Source organism: Dromiciops gliroides, chromosome 2 (assembly GCF_019393635.1).
Source record: "Dromiciops gliroides isolate mDroGli1 chromosome 2, mDroGli1.pri, whole genome shotgun sequence".
NCBI classification, from domain to species: Eukaryota; Metazoa; Chordata; class Mammalia; order Microbiotheria; family Microbiotheriidae; genus Dromiciops; species Dromiciops gliroides.
In genome coordinates this window covers 80,532,661-80,553,440 of record NC_057862.1, presented here as the reverse complement: position 1 = coordinate 80,553,440, position 20,780 = coordinate 80,532,661, and the positions used below count along the sequence as shown (strand labels likewise).

At 39.4% G+C, this 20,780-nt stretch overlaps 1 protein-coding gene across 2 annotated transcripts in view; it reads right to left on the bottom strand.

The window, feature by feature from the left end:
* MYOF (myoferlin) overlaps positions 1-20,780 on the bottom strand; it is a 169,233-nt gene that overhangs the window by 16,414 nt on the left and 132,039 nt on the right. For both annotated transcript variants that reach the window (XM_043988288.1, XM_043988289.1), the window contains 14 exons: positions 18,358-18,466; positions 17,944-18,021; positions 16,150-16,331; positions 15,889-16,047; positions 15,666-15,764; positions 15,152-15,313; positions 11,883-12,048; positions 10,115-10,191; positions 5,130-5,141; positions 3,577-3,675; positions 2,962-3,087; positions 1,645-1,800; positions 803-894; positions 293-463 (listed from right to left, as the gene is read on the bottom strand). In XM_043988288.1, the coding sequence (XP_043844223.1) occupies positions 293-463; positions 803-894; positions 1,645-1,800; positions 2,962-3,087; positions 3,577-3,675; positions 5,130-5,141; positions 10,115-10,191; positions 11,883-12,048; positions 15,152-15,313; positions 15,666-15,764; positions 15,889-16,047; positions 16,150-16,331; positions 17,944-18,021; positions 18,358-18,466 (1,688 nt within the window). The remainder of the gene's footprint in view (positions 1-292; positions 464-802; positions 895-1,644; positions 1,801-2,961; positions 3,088-3,576; positions 3,676-5,129; positions 5,142-10,114; positions 10,192-11,882; positions 12,049-15,151; positions 15,314-15,665; positions 15,765-15,888; positions 16,048-16,149; positions 16,332-17,943; positions 18,022-18,357; positions 18,467-20,780) is intronic.

The following is a 20,780-nucleotide window of genomic DNA, read 5'->3' as shown; positions in this document are numbered from 1 at the left end:
ATACTTCAGCCTCCGATGGAGATTTCAAAAAATTCATTTGTTCAGATAAAAAGAGAAGATTCTCCCCTTGCTAGATTAAAAATCCACCAGCTTTCACAAGGTGATGTTTTTGAGTCTAGACTTTTTGAGCTACTAAATGACTGAGAGGATGAATATTTGGAAGGAGTCCTGTACCCAGGCAGAGTAGCAACATCCCAACTCAAGCAAGCCATGGCTCAATGAAGGAACTGTAGGACTATTGTAAATCCCTTTCTTTACAAAAGGACTGTATTTTGTGCTTTATGAAACTTACATGCAATATTGTTCTGCTATGCCACAATTGGACCCAAATCGGGAAAGGAAGCGATTTTCTAGATCAATAATCGTTTCTCCTACTTTTTCATCACGAGTAAGAGTGTCATAATCATAGACAGAAATTTTCAGATCTTTTTCTTGAGGTAAGAAGCAGCTCAGCTCATACATCCTAAAAGAACAAATGCATGGTTGATATTTGCCCACCAGTTATTTAGTAGAACGCTTAGTCAAGAAACATTTATTAAGCACCTACTATGTGCCAGGCACTGTGCTGAGCACTTGGCATACAAAGAAAGGAAAAGATAATTCCTACCCTCAAGGAGCTCACAGTCTAATGGGTTTGGGCTTAGCACCCTAGAAAACAAAACCAGAGCTGTGCTTATATAGTGACTGACAGAGATTGTTAAAATATTCTTGTATTAATCCACCAATAGAATAGTACAAAGTGGAACAGAGTCAGCTAGAAGCAGGATATACCGGTCCCCAAATTCAAGGAACTTTACATTACCTTCCGAAAATTGGGTTGAGTGTATTTGGAATGTAATGGTCTCGATCTTCAATAACTTTTTTACTCAGGGATATTTTTATATAAGGGTCACACTGTTGGGAAAATAAATGAGATGTTATTGGATGGTACCATGGTATTTTATGTTAACTTTGGGGGTATACACAGGCATTCTTCCTCTCTCTATAACACTAAAATAGCTGGTTAAAAACGAGAAATAATCAACCATTTGTTTTGTCAAGAAAAGAATGAACTGAAGTTCTGGCTAAATTATCTTAAATGCAGAAAAAGCCCCAATGGGGACTTTTTTCTAAAGGAGTTCTGGGCAATGGAAAAAGCACTAGACTAGTAGTTAAAAGACCTCTAACCGGCTACATGACCTTAAATAAGTTGTCCAACCTCTCTAGGTATAAAATGAGGGGATTAGACTAGATTGAGCCACAACTAGGGTAGGAGAAGCAGGAGTTTGGTCTCAGGCATTCAAATGGGGGAGGGAAGAGATATTGTTTCCTCCCCTGGCATCCCCGTACCCCTGCTACCTACCCCACCCCTTTCCAAGGGCCCAGCTGTTATGGTCGTGCCCATTTTTCCCCTACATGAAAGACTTTCTAGTTATGGTTCTGGGATTAGATAAACTCTAAGGCCCCTTCTAGCTCAAATCTCATCTGATTCTAGATCCAGTGCTGGTATATAAATGATGCTGTTCTAGTATCTGTCCTCTCAGGAGAGAACAGATGCCAGGAAAAAAAAGACAAACCATTTAATAAAACTGTTACTGTATTTATCAAACCACCTAGTAATCTTTCCATATCCAAGATGGCTTCTTGACATTTTCAAAGTCTCACCAGGCCATTGTTATCCTGAGGCTGGAGATCTAAACCTCGGATGATATAAATCCTCACTATGCACTCCTGGGGGATACTGTCGGGTAATTCCCGAAACTGCCTGGGAGGAGCAGGCACACTCGGATCGTCAGACAATGGATAGATTCTAAAGGAGCCCTGCAATACACACACAGAGAAATACAAGACCCACAGTTAGCAACACATCCTGTACAATACTTGGGCTGTGCCCGTTCATCTCCTGAGGAAGTCTAGAGGTCACAGTCATGAGAGAGTGTATGGATATAGCAGGATTTGTTTGGGATCACCTTATAAGGTGTAATCAATAGATGTTCAATGTCATATTCTGGTGGGGAGTGGATCAATCATTTCATTCTATAGGGGACTCTCAATGAGGAAAGTTCCCAGACACCACTAGATCTGCTTCCATTCTGCAATTTATAGTCTAAGAGAGTTGCTTGGGCATTGAGGGGTTGAGTGAGGAACTCGCCCAGGGTCGCGTAGCCAGTATGTATCAGAGACACGACTTTGGCTGCCTAACCTCCTTTATCTGTACTTAAATGGGAAGGTTTCATGATTATTACTATTACTCTCATTGAGGCAGCTAGGTGGTACAGTAAGTAGCTACTGCCTTGGAGGTACCATAGTCTTATGATCCAGAGATTACTGTTGGGAAAGAGCTACCACCCTAAATTTACTTTGGAATCAGGATGAAAAAATAAGAGTTGTCCTAATTGAAAGCATGGTGGGAAAGTCAGTAAAAGGCCACCCGGCTCAAGAGGTAAAAGGATTATTCTGCACAGTTAAAGAAAGGAAGGATAAACAAAGAGAATGGAAGGGAACATAATGGGAATAACTGCTTTAGATAGTTTGGAAATTGAAATTAATTTTTAAAATTTAAATAATTGCAGAAGGATGCCTTTGTTGTTCAAAGTGCATAAAATCATTTTTAATGTCATTTATGCTAAAGTTGTTCTTTTCATTATCCTTGGCTCGGAGTCAAAATTTAGCTCTGGTTCAAAGTCATCTGTCAGCCCAACCGCTTAAATATTTTACTGCAAAGTCATTGGCAGTGACCCAAGTAAACTTGTGAAAAGCCCTCTAACACTGTAGATTTTATTTAGCTGACAGTACACCTAAGTTCAGACAAGGGTCAATTACTAAACCGTAAAATGGCCTGACAACTCTACCTAAAGGAGACATTAGTTACAGAAGCACTCAGGTGTCCCAAAGCATGTAAGGTACTTTCTTCTGCATCTAAAAGGAAAAGGAGAAGCCTTAAAGTCAGCATTGTGCCCAAAGAGGGTACATTTTGCTTACCTTAAACTCTCCCACCACTGAAGGGTCATCATTCTCATCTGATTTCCCTCTGTATAGCTTAAAGGTATCCGAGAAGTCTGTCAGACCCTTAAATTCTGGTATATTCTCTAGTTCACAATTATATACCTGAAAATTAATCAACAGTCAATTGTATGTTAAAAGAGAACCATATATATAGTTATCCATAAGTTTTGTGTAAGACCATTTCTCTAAATAGTGCCCTGCAAGGTTTTAGAAGAATCCAGGAACCCCACAGTCAGGTACCCTCGAATCAGCCCACTGATACACTCATTGTCCTATGGCTCCAATTGCCTGTCCCCTAGTAAGCCTCACTCAAAATGTACAAAACAGAACCGGTCATCTTCCTATTCAATGTCTCCCCACTTTCTGACTTCCCTACTTCTGTCAAGGATGCTACCATTCACCGCGGGAACCTAGAATCATAAGACTTTGTTGTCTGGTCTAGCACAGGGACCACTCAACACCTAAAACCAGACTTATGGAGGTTCTCTTCAGTTTTGGTGGGGCCACTCGTCTATCGCCATTCAACTAAGGCACAAACCCTATTTCCTCCCACAATCCCACAGCTGTCTCCAGCAGTCATCCTCAAATTACCTTTAGTTTGGCATATCCCTTCTGAATGTACTGCCCACATTTTTCAGGTTCTCCAATGGAGGCATAAAATTTGCTCCACCAATCGACAACTTCTTCCTCCTAAAAGGAATCCCCGTGAAGTGGAAAGGTTTGAGGGGTAGTTCAGATTTCTAATCTTTAATTTTTTTTAATTTTTAAAGCACTAAAGCTTCTTTTAAAACATATTCTATGAATACATGAATAGACTGTGAGACTGTTGGCATAGGAATTCTTGCCACTGATGCAGATCAAAACATGTCTATCACTTAATAATATCAGACTTTGTATAGTGCTTTAAAAATTTCAAAGGGCTTTATATACATTATTTCATTTGATCCTCACAGCAACTCTGTAAAGTAGGTGGTATTATCTCTATTTTATAGGGGAGGAAACTGAGGTTCAGAGAGTCTGTGATTAACTGGAGTCACATAGCTAGTAAGTGTCAAAGGCAGAATTTGAACCCAGATCTTCCTAACTCCAAGCCTGCACCATCTTGTACACAGTTTTAGTAAAAAAAAAAAATGTCATTTAGGATATGCCTATATGTGCTGTGGCCGAATCATTAAAGGAACTTCTAACTATTGGTCAGCTAGTTAGTGTGCTATTGACCAATTTTAGTGCCCCCAATCCCCAGTCAACTGTCTTGTAACTGATTGGATTCCTATTCTGTAGATGCCACCATGTTTGTTTTCCTTATTTTTTATCCTATTGATAAGACACTTCACAGGATCAGAGACTTAGGACTAGGACAAATATATTAATTCAAATACAAAGTTCAACGTTGGTTCTAGAGAACAGGATGAAAAACGTCCCTCTTCTCAGTGGACGGAGGAGGCACCCAGGTGAGGAATGCCAGATACTGTCAGATGTGGTTGCTTTTTTACGAGTTATTTTTCTTTGCTGTCATGAAGACATATTAAAAAATGACTCTGTTCAGAGTTCTTAAGTCTTTCAAACTTATAGTATGCTTTTTTGTTTTGTTTTTTACAATGATGGTGTTATTATATAAATTGTCCTGGTTATGCTACCCATCTTCTGGTGGGGAGGTGATGGTCTAAACATGAAACATGTTTTGGACAGGGCCAGTGGGGGGAATTTGTTTTGCTTGACTGTGTATATTTTGTTTTTGTTTTTCTTTTTTTCCCAAGGGGGAGGGAGAGAAAATAAATGCTTATTTTTTAAAATTAGTTGGAAAAGAAACTATTGTAATTTTTTTAAGTAAAAAGGTATAAAAATAAATGTAAATAACAACCAACAAAGGAAGAATAGTTCCCCAATGGATCTACCTATTGCTTAACTTCACCTATTGAGGGAAATACCACATGGGGTGATATTGCTGAGCTGGACTTGCCCCTCAGCATCTGTGATTGTTGGGAAATAAAAAGAATAGAGTGCCCAGGTTAGAGGGTTTCGTGTTTGTGTGTGGTCCATGACCTGCATGACCCAATCCCTGATTTAAAAGTTCTTCCATCACATACCGACTACAAACGGACATTAGATGACTAAAAAATACAGCCAAGGTAGGTAGGAATTACCTTTTCAGTTAGCTGATCACAGACACGTGTGTAACAGCAGGAGAGCGACCCACACAGAGGACATGAGGATGAAGATACAGAGAGCATTGGATTAAAAAAAGGCAAACATTTACTTGTCATTCAGGGTTTAACATTCCCAGCATATCTGAGTGGATTCTTTTGAATCATTTAACCCTAGATGATCTCAAAATGTAGCACCTTAGCTTCTGCCACTCTAGAAATTATACCAGAATTATTCCCACAGTACACTGAAAGTTTATAGGAATCTGTACCAAGTTTTAATAGTTATACAATGTTAAAGCATCTGACCAAACAATGCTCATATAAAGAAAGAAGAAAAGATTAGTTCATGGCTCCTTTCCCTCTGACCCAGTTCCCAACTCTTTGATTGACTTTGATTACTAAAGGGTTTTGCTAAAAGATTCTATTCTCTGCTCATTCAAAAACTCTCTTGTATCTTTGCTGATCCAAGCGTGACTGCCTTGCCTTCCTTGTCTGCTTTTTTTTGGGTCTGTTTTCTGTTTGCTTTTGCCTCTCTCCTTATTCTTAAGCTATCTCACAGGGGCATTTTTGTGATCTTGAATAGAGGTTCACATTTCCAAGAAGCTGCTAACCCTGGCAGGTTTTTTTCCCGTTTGGCCACATTCTTCCACTTTCCCTTTTCTTTAATAATGGAATCCTCTTCACTGAGCACATCTGGGAGATGAGAAACAGGATAACTGGGATCCTGGTTCTGCCCTTTGCCAATAGTGCTGCAATGGCACTAAGTCTTTGGGGGAGTATCTTGGAGAAAAACCTCCCTCTTCTTCCTTAACCTCCCTCCCAACCCAGAATCTCAACTTCAAGCTAACTTCTGATTCTAGGGGAGAAAAGTTTCCAGACTCCACTGGCTGTTGATGAATAGAATATGTATCTCTTTTAGATTTTCTTGGGTTCAACTTTCAAGTTTTATTTTGCTTAAAACTAAAGCAAAAAGAAGAAGGAAGGAATAGATAGAGAAATGATAATAATAATTTAAGGAAATGTATGGAAGTCACATTTACAATTAAATTATGTCAGATTTTGGAGAGAGATTGTTTTCTCTGAATGTTCATTCTGAAAAGGTTCACTAAAGGCCATTAAATATATCATTAGTTTATTGACGCAGCTCACAATTACTTTTCCACAGTATAAATGCATTATTTTAAGGAAAACATTGAAAAAAAACAGTATCCCAAAATATTCTTGTTGGTTTTGAGTACTAGTATCCATTCATTTGCTTAAGTCATATGCGAGCGATGTTGGACACCAGCTTTTGTACAACAGCAAGGTTAACTGCTTAGTTTGACCATAGCCAATCACATATCTGTGGAAAAAATAAAAGTGTTGCAAGAAATAGGAGTTTCCCTTATTCAGAGATCACCAACCACGTTTATTTAAAAAGCAACTTTTAGTATAATATCTCCCTATAAGAAAACCCCCAAAAGGAGAATTAGTGCCTTAGCCCAAGGCGCCACCTGTCCCAGTCAGCTTCATGCATTTTCTTAGCATACATACATGCACTGTTCTCGGGGAAGCCATTTTGCTGACTGCTGCTGACATGCTGCTTAAGAACTAGAAATGGGAAGGTAATCATTGAATCTTTCACATTGGAGTCCTGTTGGATCATTGGACTGGCACTTTGGAAGCCAAGTTCTACAAAAGACTCAATACCTCCTCCCACACCATTCTCAGACCATTCATTCTTCCTTCTTTCTTTCTTTCTTTCTTTCTTTCTTTCTTTCTTTCTTTCTTTCTTTCTTTCTTTCTTTCTTTCTTTCTTTCTTTCTTTCTTTCTTCCTTCCTTCCTTCCTTCCTTCCTTCCTTCCTTCCTTCCTTCCTTCCTTTCTTTCTGGTGAAGCAATTGGGGTTAAGTGACTTGCCCAGGGTCACACAGCTAGTAAGTGTTAAGTGTCTGAGGTCAAATTTGAACTCAGGTCCTCCTGACTCCAGGGCCAGTGCTCTATCCACTGTGCCACCTAGCTGCCCCCCATTCATTCTTTAATGTCAAATTAGAGTCTACCAGACTGTTGAGCTCAATCATTGGCTTCAAAAAATTCTATGGATGGGAGGAGGAACAAAGCTTCTTCTACTTAACCAGAACCCAGTGGTCCTCCTAGAACAATGAAGTTTGTTTTACCCCAATCCACTGACTATATCCATACTTATTTAATTTGAATCGAATATGTGTTCAGTTAGGCTAAATAGCACATCAGCCAACCAGATTGAGGGATGCTTCCTAGCTTTACTCAGTTCATTTGACTGTGAGCAGACGCCAACTGGACATTTATAGCTACCATCTTGCAAAGTTGAGAGCTAGAAGAGACCCTATGGATCATTTTTGTAACTAGTTTAGCTAGTTAACTGGCTTAACTCCTTCCATTTTACAGATGAGAAAACTAAGGCCCAGAGAAATTAAATGATTTGCTTAAAGTCACATAGCAAATTAGTTGCAAAGCTGGGATTAAGAACCTCTTACCTGAAATCAGGATAGTAGTTGTTGCTTTTAAACTGTTATGATTCTTTTTTAAAAGTGGCTTCTCATCACTGTTGCTTTTTGGTCTATCAAAATTGCCACTTCCTCATCGCATCTCATGCAGGTGTTAGAAAAGCAGTCTGATTAAGCTAATTCACACTAAGGTGTGAATAACAGATGGCTTCCCCAGCACTAGCCCTCCCTAAATTTATAACACTATAAATTCTGTTCATTCTGTAGGGCCAGTCATATAGTAGACGCTTAACAAATGTGTGTCGCTTGATTAATTGATACATACTCAATTTTTATACTCTGTTGCCCCATTGTAGCTTTGTTAACCTACTTACAACTCCCCCCCCAAAAAAATTTGAGGGGATGTTGAGGGGGCCGTGTTTCATATTTCTTTTGAGTCTCCTACAGCCCTGGCCATGAGAGCATTTGATAACTACTTGGTTGACAATGGAGGAGGTAAACTGGGGGAAGTCACAGCTACAGCACAAGACTCTGGACAACCTTCTCCACTCCTGTGCTAAAATCCTGGGATAAAAGGCCCTATAATAAGACTGTAGGACTATTCCTCCATAGCTCCTGCTGCCCGGGCATATTTTAGGGATACTGTGCCCCCTGAGAGTTCAGCTTTTGTCTCAAAAGATGGCTTATTTTCCCTTTCCTTTGGTGGATATGTAGAATGTCTAGTTGGGGATAAAATAAATGTAGTAGAAGACTAAGTCTAGTCTGGTTAGGTTGCTAAAATACTTTTGATAGGAAAACAGTATGTGTATGGATGAGACCTTTTCCCCTCAGAATTTTTCTATATACCAAAGACAATTTTTTGCCTTGTATTTTCTGGCAGAAACATAATATGAGGGGGCAACTAGGTGGCGCAGTGGAAAAAGCACTGGCCTTGGATTCAGGAGGACCTGCATTCAAATCTGGCCTCAGATACTTGACACTTACTAGTTGTGTGACCCTGGGCAAGTCACTTAACCCTCATTGCCCCACAAAAACAAACAAAAAACCCCCCATGGTATGAGCTTTGCTTTTCCTTTTCAATTATCTAGAATTACTAGTAATGATTTTGGCAGGGCCAAGAGAATAACAGACTGGAGCCTTATTTTAACATTTTCTCCTTATTGTTTCACTTTAAAAGCTTGATGAATTTTATAACCCAGGATGACTTTGTTGTTATTATTATTGTTCAGTCATTTCACTTGTGTTCAACTCTCCATGACGCCATTTGGGGTTTTCTTGGCACAAACACTGCCGTGGTCTGCCATTTCCTTCTCCAGCTCATTTAACAGATGAGGAATGTGCAGCAAACAGGGTTAAGAGACTTGCCCAGGGTCACCCAGCTGGTAAGTGGCTGAGGCCAGATTTGAACTCAGGAAGATAAATCTTCCCGACTCCAGGCCCAACACTCTATCCACTGAGCCACCACCTAGCTGCCCCTCAGTATGAGTTATAAATCATCACATATAGTAATTTCTAAAAAAAGCAACACCTCTACCTCACAGATACAAAATAATTTTGGCAAAGCCACAATGATCAGCATAGTGTTTCCTTGTTCCACGGTGGTTGTTTTTTTCATGTGGCAAACTAGACCAGGGATTGGCAAACTATAGCCTGAGGGCCAGATTCTTTCCTCTTGTTTTTGTATGGACGTTGAGCTAAGAATGCCTTTTCCGTTGTTAAATACAATACGACTTTACTTTAAAAGGTAAAACCCATTCTTAGCTTGCCTCCGTGCAGTTTACCAATCCAGGTCATAGACCATTGGGAAGGAACCAAAAATTTTTCCCATTTGATCCTCAGCTTGATTCATGAATCCTTTCTCTAACATTCAAATTCAATTTAACAACTCAGTTTAACCATCATCTCCAACAAGAGGTCATCCAGCTTCTGCTCCAATATCCCTAGCGATGACTCCTTCATGACTTTTTTTTTTTTTGTAGGGCAATGAGGGTTAAGTGACTTGCCCAGAGTCACATAGCTAGTGAGTGTCAAGTGTCTGAGGCCAGATCTGAATTCAGGTTCTCCTGAATCCAGGGCTGGTGCTTTATCCACTGTGCCACCTAGCTGCCCTGGGTTCATGACTTTTTGAGGCTGTCTAAAAAGGTTGTTTATCCAATGCTAACAACACATCTGGTTGGAGATTTTTGCTCTTATATCCACTCAAAACTTTCTTTTTAACTTAGATGATGTCCAAAAAAGCTGGTTTCACTTTTTACAAGTGTGATCAAGTGGGGCAGCTAGGTGGCACAGTGGATAGAGCACCAGCCCTGGAGTCAGGAGTACCTGAGTTCAAATCCGGCCTCAGACACTTAACACTTACTAGCTGTGTGACCCTGGGCAAGTCACTTAACCCCAATTGCCTCACAAAAAAGCAAAACAAAAAAACAAGTGTGATCAAGTGGCTGTTTGCCTGACAACCAACTCTTTTGGTATCAATCAGACAAAACCAAATAACAAAGTGACCAACGCTGAAGCTTACCTTAGTTGAGAGCAAGGGCTTTGTGTCTTCTACTTCAATAATCACATCCCGGGGAGGTGGGGCAGACAAAATAGAAGCTGAAAAGCAATTCATATTGTAGAAATGGGATCAGTAGCAGTTAGCAGACTAAAAAGTATGGTGGGGGGGGTAGCTAGGTGGTACAGTGGATAAAGCACCAGCCCTGGATTCAGGAGGACCTGAGTTCAAATCCAGCCTCAAACACTTGACACTTACTAGCTAGCTGTGTGACCCTGGGCAAGTCCCTTAACCCTCATTGCCCCGCCCCCCAAAGTATGGTGGGCAGAGAGGTCAAGGAGAGGGAAGTATGGCTTGGAAGTCACCATCTTGTAGAGACTGGAAGGATGGTGGGGCTCTCAGGAGAAATGGGGAAATCTGGCAGTAAGAACATGGTGTCTTTAGTGTTATAGTAAATATATATTCAGGTACAAGCTTTTTAAGCAAACTACTGTTACCTTTAAACTCTAACAAATACATTCAGCGTTCCATTTTCCCACCTGACTGGGCTCCCCAAAGGCTTATCTCCTATTCATTCCCTTCCTCATCCCCACACCTCTCATCTCAGATCTTTTTGTCCATTTTATGAGCCCACAATAAAGCATTCAGAATGGCTCCAATTGGAACCATGATTTAACGGCATCAGAAACAAGTTGCAAATAATTTTAGCTCTTAATGACAACATTTCATAAAACATTTCCTGGCTAGAAAAGATGTTTTATTATGAAAATCTTGCTTGGGAAGCACATTTATTGTGCTGCCATCTGTTTGATTTGTTTCTATAAACAGGAGATGCTTCATTAGATCTTCATAATCATAAGCTCCTTGAGGCCAGGGATAATTTTGTTTTTGTCTTTGTAGCCTTAGCAGCTGGCACTTAATAAATGCTTGTCAGTTGAATTAATAAGAATAGCTGATATTTATAGAGCTATTGTGCTTCATATAGGATACCTTATTTGAGTCTTACAACCATTTAAGAGAAATATTGAAGGCATTACTTTCCCCATTTGACAAATGAGTAAACTGAGACAATAAGAGCTAGTATTTTTATAGTACTTTAAGGTTGGTAAAGCACTTCTTAAATAGTGTCTCATTTTATCTTCACAACAACCCTGGGAGATCAATATTATTGTTATTTTCCCCACTTTATAATTGAGAAAACTAAGGCAGTCAGAAGTTAAGTGACCTGGTCTAGGACTCTGTGCACTATGGTGCCACCTAGCTGCTTAAGTACTCAAAGGAACTAAGTGGTTTGCCCACAGTCATAGAGCTAATAAGTGTCAAAGAAAGACTGAACCAAAAACTCTCCCAACTCCAAGTGCAACATTCTTTCTACTATGTCATTCCATCTCCTGTAGAACAAGGTCCCTTCAAAGTACAGAATCAAGTTTTTTCAAGGCACAAAATACTATACCTTGTTGTTACATTAGTGGTGTTATGATCCCATTGCTCTAAGTATCCCCTCGACTGCTTTGAAATTCCCCTTTCTTTAGAAAAGAGTGGAAGCAATTAGAGGCAAAGATACCTAGAAGAAGACCTCTGACGCCCTGCTACTGACAAGCTGTGTGATTTTGTACAAATCAATTAGCTTCTAAAGGCCCCCCCCATTTGTATGGGGGGATAGCAATGCTTTTTCCTTTCCTGTCTCCCTAGTTGGGAATTTTGATTGGCAAATAAGATAAAACATGTATACAGCTTCTGAGGTGCCTGGAAGAAAGGCTTGGCATGAACCCAAGATGTTATTAGTATTTACCTTTTAACTGGGGTGCAATATCTTCCTTAAATGCATATGGGTCACAACGAAACTGTTCAAGAAGATCAATGGTGCACTGGCCCACAATGGGCTTCCGCCCAAATTGCCTGTGGTCAATCACTTTAATGACCAGTGGTGGTGTGTACAATTCTTCCTTGGGCAAGAGCTGTGAGTTCAACAGAGTCTTATTACTTTGCTTTAGGATAACTTTAGAGGCTTTGAAAGTAAGTACAAAAATTTACCAACCTAACCAGAGCCATAATTAGCATTTTTCATCTCTGGGGACTTCACAAAAAACAAAAACAAAAACAACAACCACCTTCAAATCAACATTTTAAGGTGAATTCAGTTGAAGAAGCAACCAAAACAATGGGATACAAGCCCCCATTGGTGAAAATCTTGAGGCACAGCAAGAATAACCTGCTCCAGTGGAAAGGATTAGTTTAGGGAGAAAGTGCTACAAGCTAGCTTCCTATTTTGACTAACTAGGCATTAAGCTCAGTAGTTGCTATGGTGCTGAAGACATGCAAGGGCTGTCATTGACCTCTAAATTTCAGTATCTTGGAATATAGCCCCAGATATCTCATACTAGTTATGGCTCTGAGTCCAACCTTGGTTTCTCCCCTACAAAATAAGTAAGTAGCTAAAGAAAGCCTATTCTTTCAGACAGTAACATTCACCTGTCCTATTGAAAGATTACTTTCAAAGTGAGATGAGAGTATACAGATACTATAGTAATTTAAGATCCAGCTGTTGTCCTTACAGGAGGTCACATTTAAGTCAACAAGTATTTATTAAGCACTTACTGTCTACCAGACACTGTGCTGAGCATGACACTCCATTTCTTGGACTCTGGGGGTTTTCTCATGCCTAGAGCTCTCTCCTTTCTCCACTCCTCCCACTGACCTCCCTGTCTACCTTTAAGTCCCAACTAAAACCCCATATTCTGGAGGAGAAAGTGAGGCTGGTTACTTTGTACAGCCCTTTCTCACTTAAATCCAATTCACTGCAAGTCATGACATCACCTGTCAATGTCATGGTCCTCTTTGAGAACTAAGGACAAACAACAAACAAAATCCCATATTCTACAGGAAGCATTTTTCAACCTGCCATAATTCTAATATTTTCCTCTTGTAATTATTTCCTATTCATACTGTGCATAGTTTTTTAATACATATTTGTTTGCTTATTTTCTTACCCTATTAGATTGTGAGCTCTTTGAGGACAGGGACTGTCTTTTGCCTTTTTTTGTATCCCCAGAGCTCAATGCAGTGCCAAACTCCCAAATTGGAAACTTTCCTGTCCCCCAACCTCTGATCAAACTGAACATTGGAAACTGACATGTCCTTGGAACTAGAAATGGCAGAGTCAGAGGAATAGCATGATGGAAGTCACTCTGGGACTTGGATTTGAGACATAACCACATTCATGACTCTGTACCCAATACAGAAGCTCAGGCTGGGGGTAGGACTGCATCTGATTATTGAGATAAAACAAATACAGTCACCATGGACAGCGAACTGTTTCTAATCCATATCAGATGTTATGACCTTGGTATAATCCTCAAAGGGAAAGTAGGGAAGTTACCCTGGAGCATCCTAGAAGTGGGACACCAGGACCTAGTTGAAAAGGAGGGCTTGTCAAAGCTTCACCATTCTTTCTAGGTCCAGTGGCTATTATTAGCATTAAGTCACTCAGCACTTCCTGTGCCTGCTCCTGAACTGGAGAGGAAATCCTTCAGGTAAAGAGGATGTTAATTACTCCAGTGGTAATGACTAAGGGGATTTTATTCTAGCCTGTTCCTACTCTAGATAAAAGTAGTATGAATTGGAGCTTAAAAAAAACCCACCACAAAACAAAAGCAACCACCTGGATTTAAGCCTTGGCTTCGCCACTTACTAGCTATGTGGTCATAGACAAATTCCTTAACATCTCTAACCTCTAGTCTTCTCATCCACAAAATGGAAATCATGATTCCTACCCTGTCTATCTCATAGGCTTCTTGGGAGTCTCCAATGAGTTGATGGATATAATGCTTTGGAAACTGAGAAGTGCAACATGAATATAATAATAGGTATTTCTACTTGACTATGAGTTCCATGAGGGCAGCCTAATGACCTGTGCATCTCCCCCAGGATTGTGCTTTGTATAGAGTAGGCATTTAAATGTTTCCTGAATTGAGTGTCTACTGGGAACTAAGAAAAGGTGGCATTAACTGATAGCTAGAGTTAAAAAAACAGAAGGTGCCATTATAATTACTATTCATAGGCACCACCATGACAATGGAGATTTCTGATCATGAGATAACATATATAAAGTGCTTGGCAAACCTGAAAGTGATATATATGGACATCTACATGATACATATGTTAACTATTAAATTATTATTATTGTCTCTTGCTACATCCTTATCTGAGAAACTTCCATCCATCTGTTAGGATGATTTTTGACAACCTTAGATAAAAAAGTCATCACTTAATAGATTCCTTGGTTTTCTATTTGCTCTTTAATGCCAAAGGTGCCTCTGTATGTATGTGTATGTATGGATTGTGAATCCACATAACTGTCCACATATTTACATATATAATATACATTGTATTCCCTATATATGAGGCAGCCAGACATGTATGGGTGTGTATCCATATAACTAAGTCCATATATTTACTTATATAATATTCATCATATTCCATACACATGAGGCAGCCAGATATAGTGGATAGAGTTCTGGGCTTAGAGTCAAGAAGATCTAGGATTAAATCCAGCCTCTGACAATTTTTGTCTTAGTGACCCTGAGTAAGTCATTTATCTTCTACGTGGCTCAGGTAACTCCCTGGGCCTTATCCAGGTCATAGACAGGTTGTAATTTGTGTTGGTGAAAGGAGTTCCGGTATAATATATGTCTTGAATTATATTAGGCTTCCCAAAACTAATAAAACAATAGATATTTCTCCATTTTTTTTTTACTAGACCTGTGATTTCATCAGTGTAGGGAGTTGCTAGGGAGAAACTTTCCCTTCCAGTGCAGATTGGTATAACCTTCCCTACAACTCACAGTCTTAGAGCATTTCCCAGGGTGCTGAGAGGTTCAGTGACTTGGGGTCATCTGTCCAATATGTTTCAGAGGCTAGGGAAGCCAACCAACTCTTAGGCCCTTCTGCCATGTTGTTTTCTACATTCTCCACATATCTAGTATATATGTGCTTCCACATTTAATGTAATTTAACTATCAAAACATTAAACAATCTCAGTTTGGGGAATTGATACATCACCACTTTCATGAAGAGAACAGAACTTGGAAAGTTGGGCGTCTTCTTCAGGTTTTTGATGACTGCTGATTCTACCCTTTCCCCTCCACACTCTACGATGAGACTTGGGGAAGTTACAGAAGCCATCTGGTAATTTTTCATGTTTCTTAAGCCCCAAGCTAGAATCTACAATGAAGAAAAAGAAGAGGAAAACTGTTAAAGGACTGAAGGAAAGTCGGCATGCCCAGCATGATATACAAAAGGAAAAAATATTCCAAGAATGAATGATTTATAACCAGGGAATTCTATAGGCTGGATTCCTGCTTAGATATTTTTCAAATGTCTGTGAAAATATTTGAAGAAATAATAGCACAGAGGTTATGTAGAATAGATGACCTTCCCTCACCCTCCCGACCCCACAGGCTGTGCTTTCTGTTTAAGGCAAGACATTTTCCTTAGACTTTAAGGGGCATCCTGGGGTAGTAGAAAGAACACTTGGTCTAGGAGTCAGAAGATCTTGAGAAGAAAGAAGAAGTACCTCAATAGCAGTGAGTTGAACCACAGGCCTAATTCCTTGAGGAACCATGTAGAGGTTTGGGGCCCTCTGGGATGGGAGAATTGGAAGATTGGAGCCATCCTAGTAAAGCAAACATGGTAACATCATCATCTTTCTTCATTTCAAATGAAGCATTCCAGGGCACATGAATAAGTGTTTTCACTCAACCACCTTGAAAAGAGTGAGCAGGAAACTGAAAAATTACCTTATCCCTGAGAATAAGTTCAGCAGTTACAAGTACATCCCCACAAGCTTTGTCTCCATTTATGACTGGGTGCCAGAGAAGCTTAGGGGTGATGTCCACTTCTGGATTAAGCTTGACCACTGGGGAGCAAAAACTTCGGCCTAAAAATTCATCTTTGCCCTGGGAAAACGAGCAACCCCCAAATTACACACCCAAAAGTATTTCGTATGTTCATTCCCCCTCTCACTCCCTCAACCATTAGGGAAATTCCAGTTGACCTACCACTTGGTCATTGTCAAAGAGTTCAATGACAACTTTGGGTGGGTTTTGTATTATTGTCTGTGGATCTCCAAAGATTTCAATTTCATCAAATATAATAGTTTGGTCCCATGTTGGATTCAGCGTTGAGTGTATGACTTCAGTTGTTTTGCTCCGATGGAGAAATGAAACATGAGCATAGGGATCTAAAATAAATAAGCAGAATAAATAAATCAAAGGAATAAATGAGCCCAAGACCCAGACATAAAGACGTAAAGTACAAACCTTCTCTATATTTTCCTACTGACTAAAAAAATATCATAAATGACAGGTTGGTTGGAGAAGTTTCATGCTCTCTAGGAGGGCTATCAGTGTGGAGTTCTGTCTTTTTTTTTTTTTTTTTGTGGGGCAATGGGGGTTAAGTGACTCGCCCAGGGTCACACAGCCAGTAAGTGTCAAGTGAACTCAGGAACTCCTGAATCCAGGGCCGGTGCTTTAATCCACTGCGCCACCTAGCTGCCCCGAATTCTGTCTTTTTAACACATGGATCTTTGAATGAGAGGCAGCATGACATAAGGTAGAAAACCACTTTGGAGCCAGGAACATTCAGCTTGAGTTAATCAAGTTTTTTTTTCATGTGTCATCAGTTCTTTTTTTATTATTAAGTAAAAAAGCATTTTTAACCTAATTGTTCTTCCCACTACCCTGCCTGTTGAGCAAATTAAAAATATATACATATGTACGTAACAACAAAAATCAAACAAATTCCTTAAGGTATACCTACTACCAAAAGCCAGTATTGCGTAGGATAGGTGTCACAGGATTGTAGGACCTTAGAAGGACCTTAGAAATTATCCGGTCCACGGCCTTGATTTTATATATGAACCAATCAGAGACCCAGAACTTACTTAAGGCCAAGCAAATAGTAAGTGGTCGAGCCTGGCTCTTTGCCTCCAAGTGTAGTGCTCTTTCCATTCTCCTAGATTGTATCTATGACTCAAGGAGAAAGCATATGGGTCACATGCGTAAAAATCTTTCTTTCATCCTGGAGTGTGGTGAAGTGGAAAGAGCCCTGAACTTGGAGTCACTGGACCTGAGTTCAAATCCTGGTCCTATTTCCTACCTACATGACTTTGGGCAAGTCACTTAAGAGATTCTCTGGGTCTCAGTATCTGTGCCTTGAATTAGGTGACCTCTGAAATCCTTTCCAGCTCTAAATGTATAATCCTAATATCTCAAACTGGAAAAAACAACAACACTGTAATCCTTAGTATTAAAACAGAAGCAAACTTATTTTTTTTCCTGGATACCTTGAGTGTATTAAGTATTTTCAATATTTCTACCTCTGACTTTCAGTAAGGGGGGTACCCCCTGGTGGAAACAAATGGGAATGTTTTCTGGCATCTTTGTTCTAGAGTAGGTACAAATGTAGACACAAGCACACAGAAACACACACACACACACACACACACACAGGCACGAACTCTTCCCCCCAAATAAAGTGCTATTGGGATTAAACTTTCTGAAAATGTGTTCATTTCTTTGAAAGGCTTCATTTGCCTCATCTAAGTATCAGAGAAGAGCAAGAGGATATAAGAAAGGATCTATCTTCTTATTCTTATTTGTGACAAGATGGCCGGATCCCCAAACCTGTGAAATGCCACCAGATGGCACTCTACCACCGTGTATCCTAAACCTCACAGCCTTCGTGGAGAATCTTTTAGAAATGACCAAATAGGGAGATAATCAACATCTGAATGTAAAATATTGCTGGCTTATCATATAATTTCAAGAGTTTGATTAACTTTTTTTTCTTACCTGAAAAACTGTCTTTATCTAAAGCCATAAGATTTCTGGCCTGATAAATATAGCAGCGAAGATGATAATTGTATACTCCTTAAAAAAAAAAAAAACCACAAAATTAATTTACAAGAAATCTGTAGTAAATTTCCTTTGTGTGCACATGTGGATTTGCACGCATGTGCACACACACACCATGACAGATAGAAATGAACATCTTTTTTTTAAAAAAGGAATATACCTATTTTTAAAAATTGCATTTAACTTTTAAAATCTAAAGTTTATTTAAAACCAAATAGACTTCTTTAATAGTATTAAACTAAAAGTAAAATTGAAACACTGAGATTATTTATCCTGCTTTAGATGATTCTAATAGCATTCTTACAATGATAGCTACAGAAAAAGAGTCTAAGATGAATGCTAGAAACTCACTGTCAAAATCACAGGAAACAATTGGAGTGTTTGCACCAAACACAGTTGTTGCACTGTGCTTGTGTTTTTCCATGCTCTTCTCATCTCCATCTTCAGTAGTGTCTGCTCCCTGGGATAAAATGCAAAACATAAATCAACCACACCTTAAATAATGGGGGGAAAAATCCTTTCTTGGAAAACTGGATTTTAGTAAGGATTTTTTTTCTCCTAAAAGAAAGGACTTTCCATTGATTGGGGAATAGTTAAATAAAAATAAAGTGAAGTACATGAAAAATATAATGGAATATTACTATGCTGTAAGAAATAGCAAATAAGATGAATACTGAGAAGCATGAGAAAACTTACATGAACTGATACAGAACGAAGCAAACAGAACCATGAAAAGAATATATACAGGGATTACAACAATGTAAGAGGAAAGAATAACGGCAGAAATGAAAGTAAACTGTTTTGTATAATTAAAATAGCCAAAAGCAGAGCCCTGGATAAGAGATGAGAATGCCTCTCCCCACTTTATTTGCAAAAATAGGAGCTTAGAGTATGAAACACTGTATATATAATATTGTCATAGTTATGTTTTGATCAGTTTGCTAAACTTCCCCCTCCCTTTTTATTCTGTTACAAGGAATGAGTTCTCTGGGATTAGAAAGGAGGAAATAATTTGGAAGTGAAGGTGATGTAAAAATAAAATATATCAATGACATCTTAAAAAATTATATAAATGCAAGTTATTATTAAAAAATTAAAGAAGGGGTCATCATCATGCTTTGACTGTATGTAAGAAATGCTCCTAAGGGGCAGCTAGGTGGCGCAGTGGATTAAGCACCGGCCCTGGATTCAGGAGTACCTGAGTTCAAATCCGGCCTCAGACACTTGACACTTACTAGCTGTGTGACCCTGGGCAAGTCACTTAACCCCCATTGCCCCGCAAAAAAAAACAAAAAAAAAACACACACACAAAAAAAGAAATGCTCCTACTTTCTTGCAGTGAAAATCAGGGAAGGTACTAACAGCTTTTAAGTTATCGAAGAAATGACCTTTTTCTTCTCTATCATATAGTTAAATGCAACTTTGGACATTGAGCTTTCTTCAGAGGAAGTCAGCCCCTGTTGGAGTGGGCATCAAGAAATTAAGTTGTGGATGCTAAACTCTGAGGAGGAAGTATGTATTGGCAAGGTTCAAGACAGACGTAGCTAGTCATGTTGAATCATTGAATAAGCTCTTCTTATCTTGGATGGTAAGAAGATGCAAGGGAATTACTACATATTTCTGTTTTTAAACTGTTCATTTCTATTTAAATGGATCTAAAAGGAGGTTCTTGGGTTTGAGAAAGAGAAATCATAGTTCTGTTAGAAACAAGGTTTGGAGTGAGGTAGAAGCCTGTTAGAGTGGTTACTAGAGAATCTGCAGTATTTGATTCAAATTAGCTCCTGAGACAAGAATTTCATCCTCAAAATTCCAATAGAAGGTCATCCAGTCTCCTGAGAGCCCTTTCTTTTTAGGATAGCTTCAGTTTTAGGTAGTTCCACCCCCCCCCCTCCTTATGTAGCCTCATAGCAGCAGGGGCTGCTGGGAAATGTAGTTTTTCCTAACTGGAAGGAGAAACTGAAGGATCGCTAGAAGCTGGAGCTGGATGGGAAGGGAGTAACTGGGGTAGTTTTGCTTTTTTTTTGTTTTGTTTTTGTGGGGCAATGAGGGTTAAGTGACTTGCCCAGGGTCACACAGCTAGTAAGTGTCGAGTGTCTGAGGCCGGATTTGAACTCAGGTCCTCCTGAATCCAGGTCCGGTGCTTTATCCACTGTGCCACCTAGCTGCCCCTCCCCCCTACTGGAGTAGTTTTTAATCCTGTGAGAAGAGGACAGTGAGTGGGGGAAGCAGAGGAATACAGTGGGGCAGCAAAAGGAGAGTCAATTGCAAGTGAAGGACATTGCTACTCTAAATTGACTATAATCATGAGAAGCTGGGGGCTTGCCTGGTTCACTGATCCACTCAAGGAATTATCCATCTGGAGAGAGGATGCTAGATGCTTGCCTGAATATGCTTACTTCATCTCATTTCTATGATCTCACGAATTTATCCATTTTTTACTTCCTCTTCTTCCTCCCTATTTGATCACTGCCTGGTAGACTGACAATGCTTACCTTTCAGAGTTTCCTGTTCTTTTAAAACCTTGTTTGTACTTTTATAATGGGTTTTATCTCCAAATAATGATAAGCTAACTTTTATTACATTATGAGCAATTGTTTACTATAAAGGAGTGGGGAAGAAGGGGAAACAAGGGAAAAGGGACAAAAGTGAATGAGTATGATCAACTCTTCTGGAATTTAAAGAGAAAAATCACGAGCCTACATTAAACTCTATAGTAAAAAAGAAAGAAAGAAAGAAACTCTATAGTAACACAGAGCAGAGCTTCACTAATATCA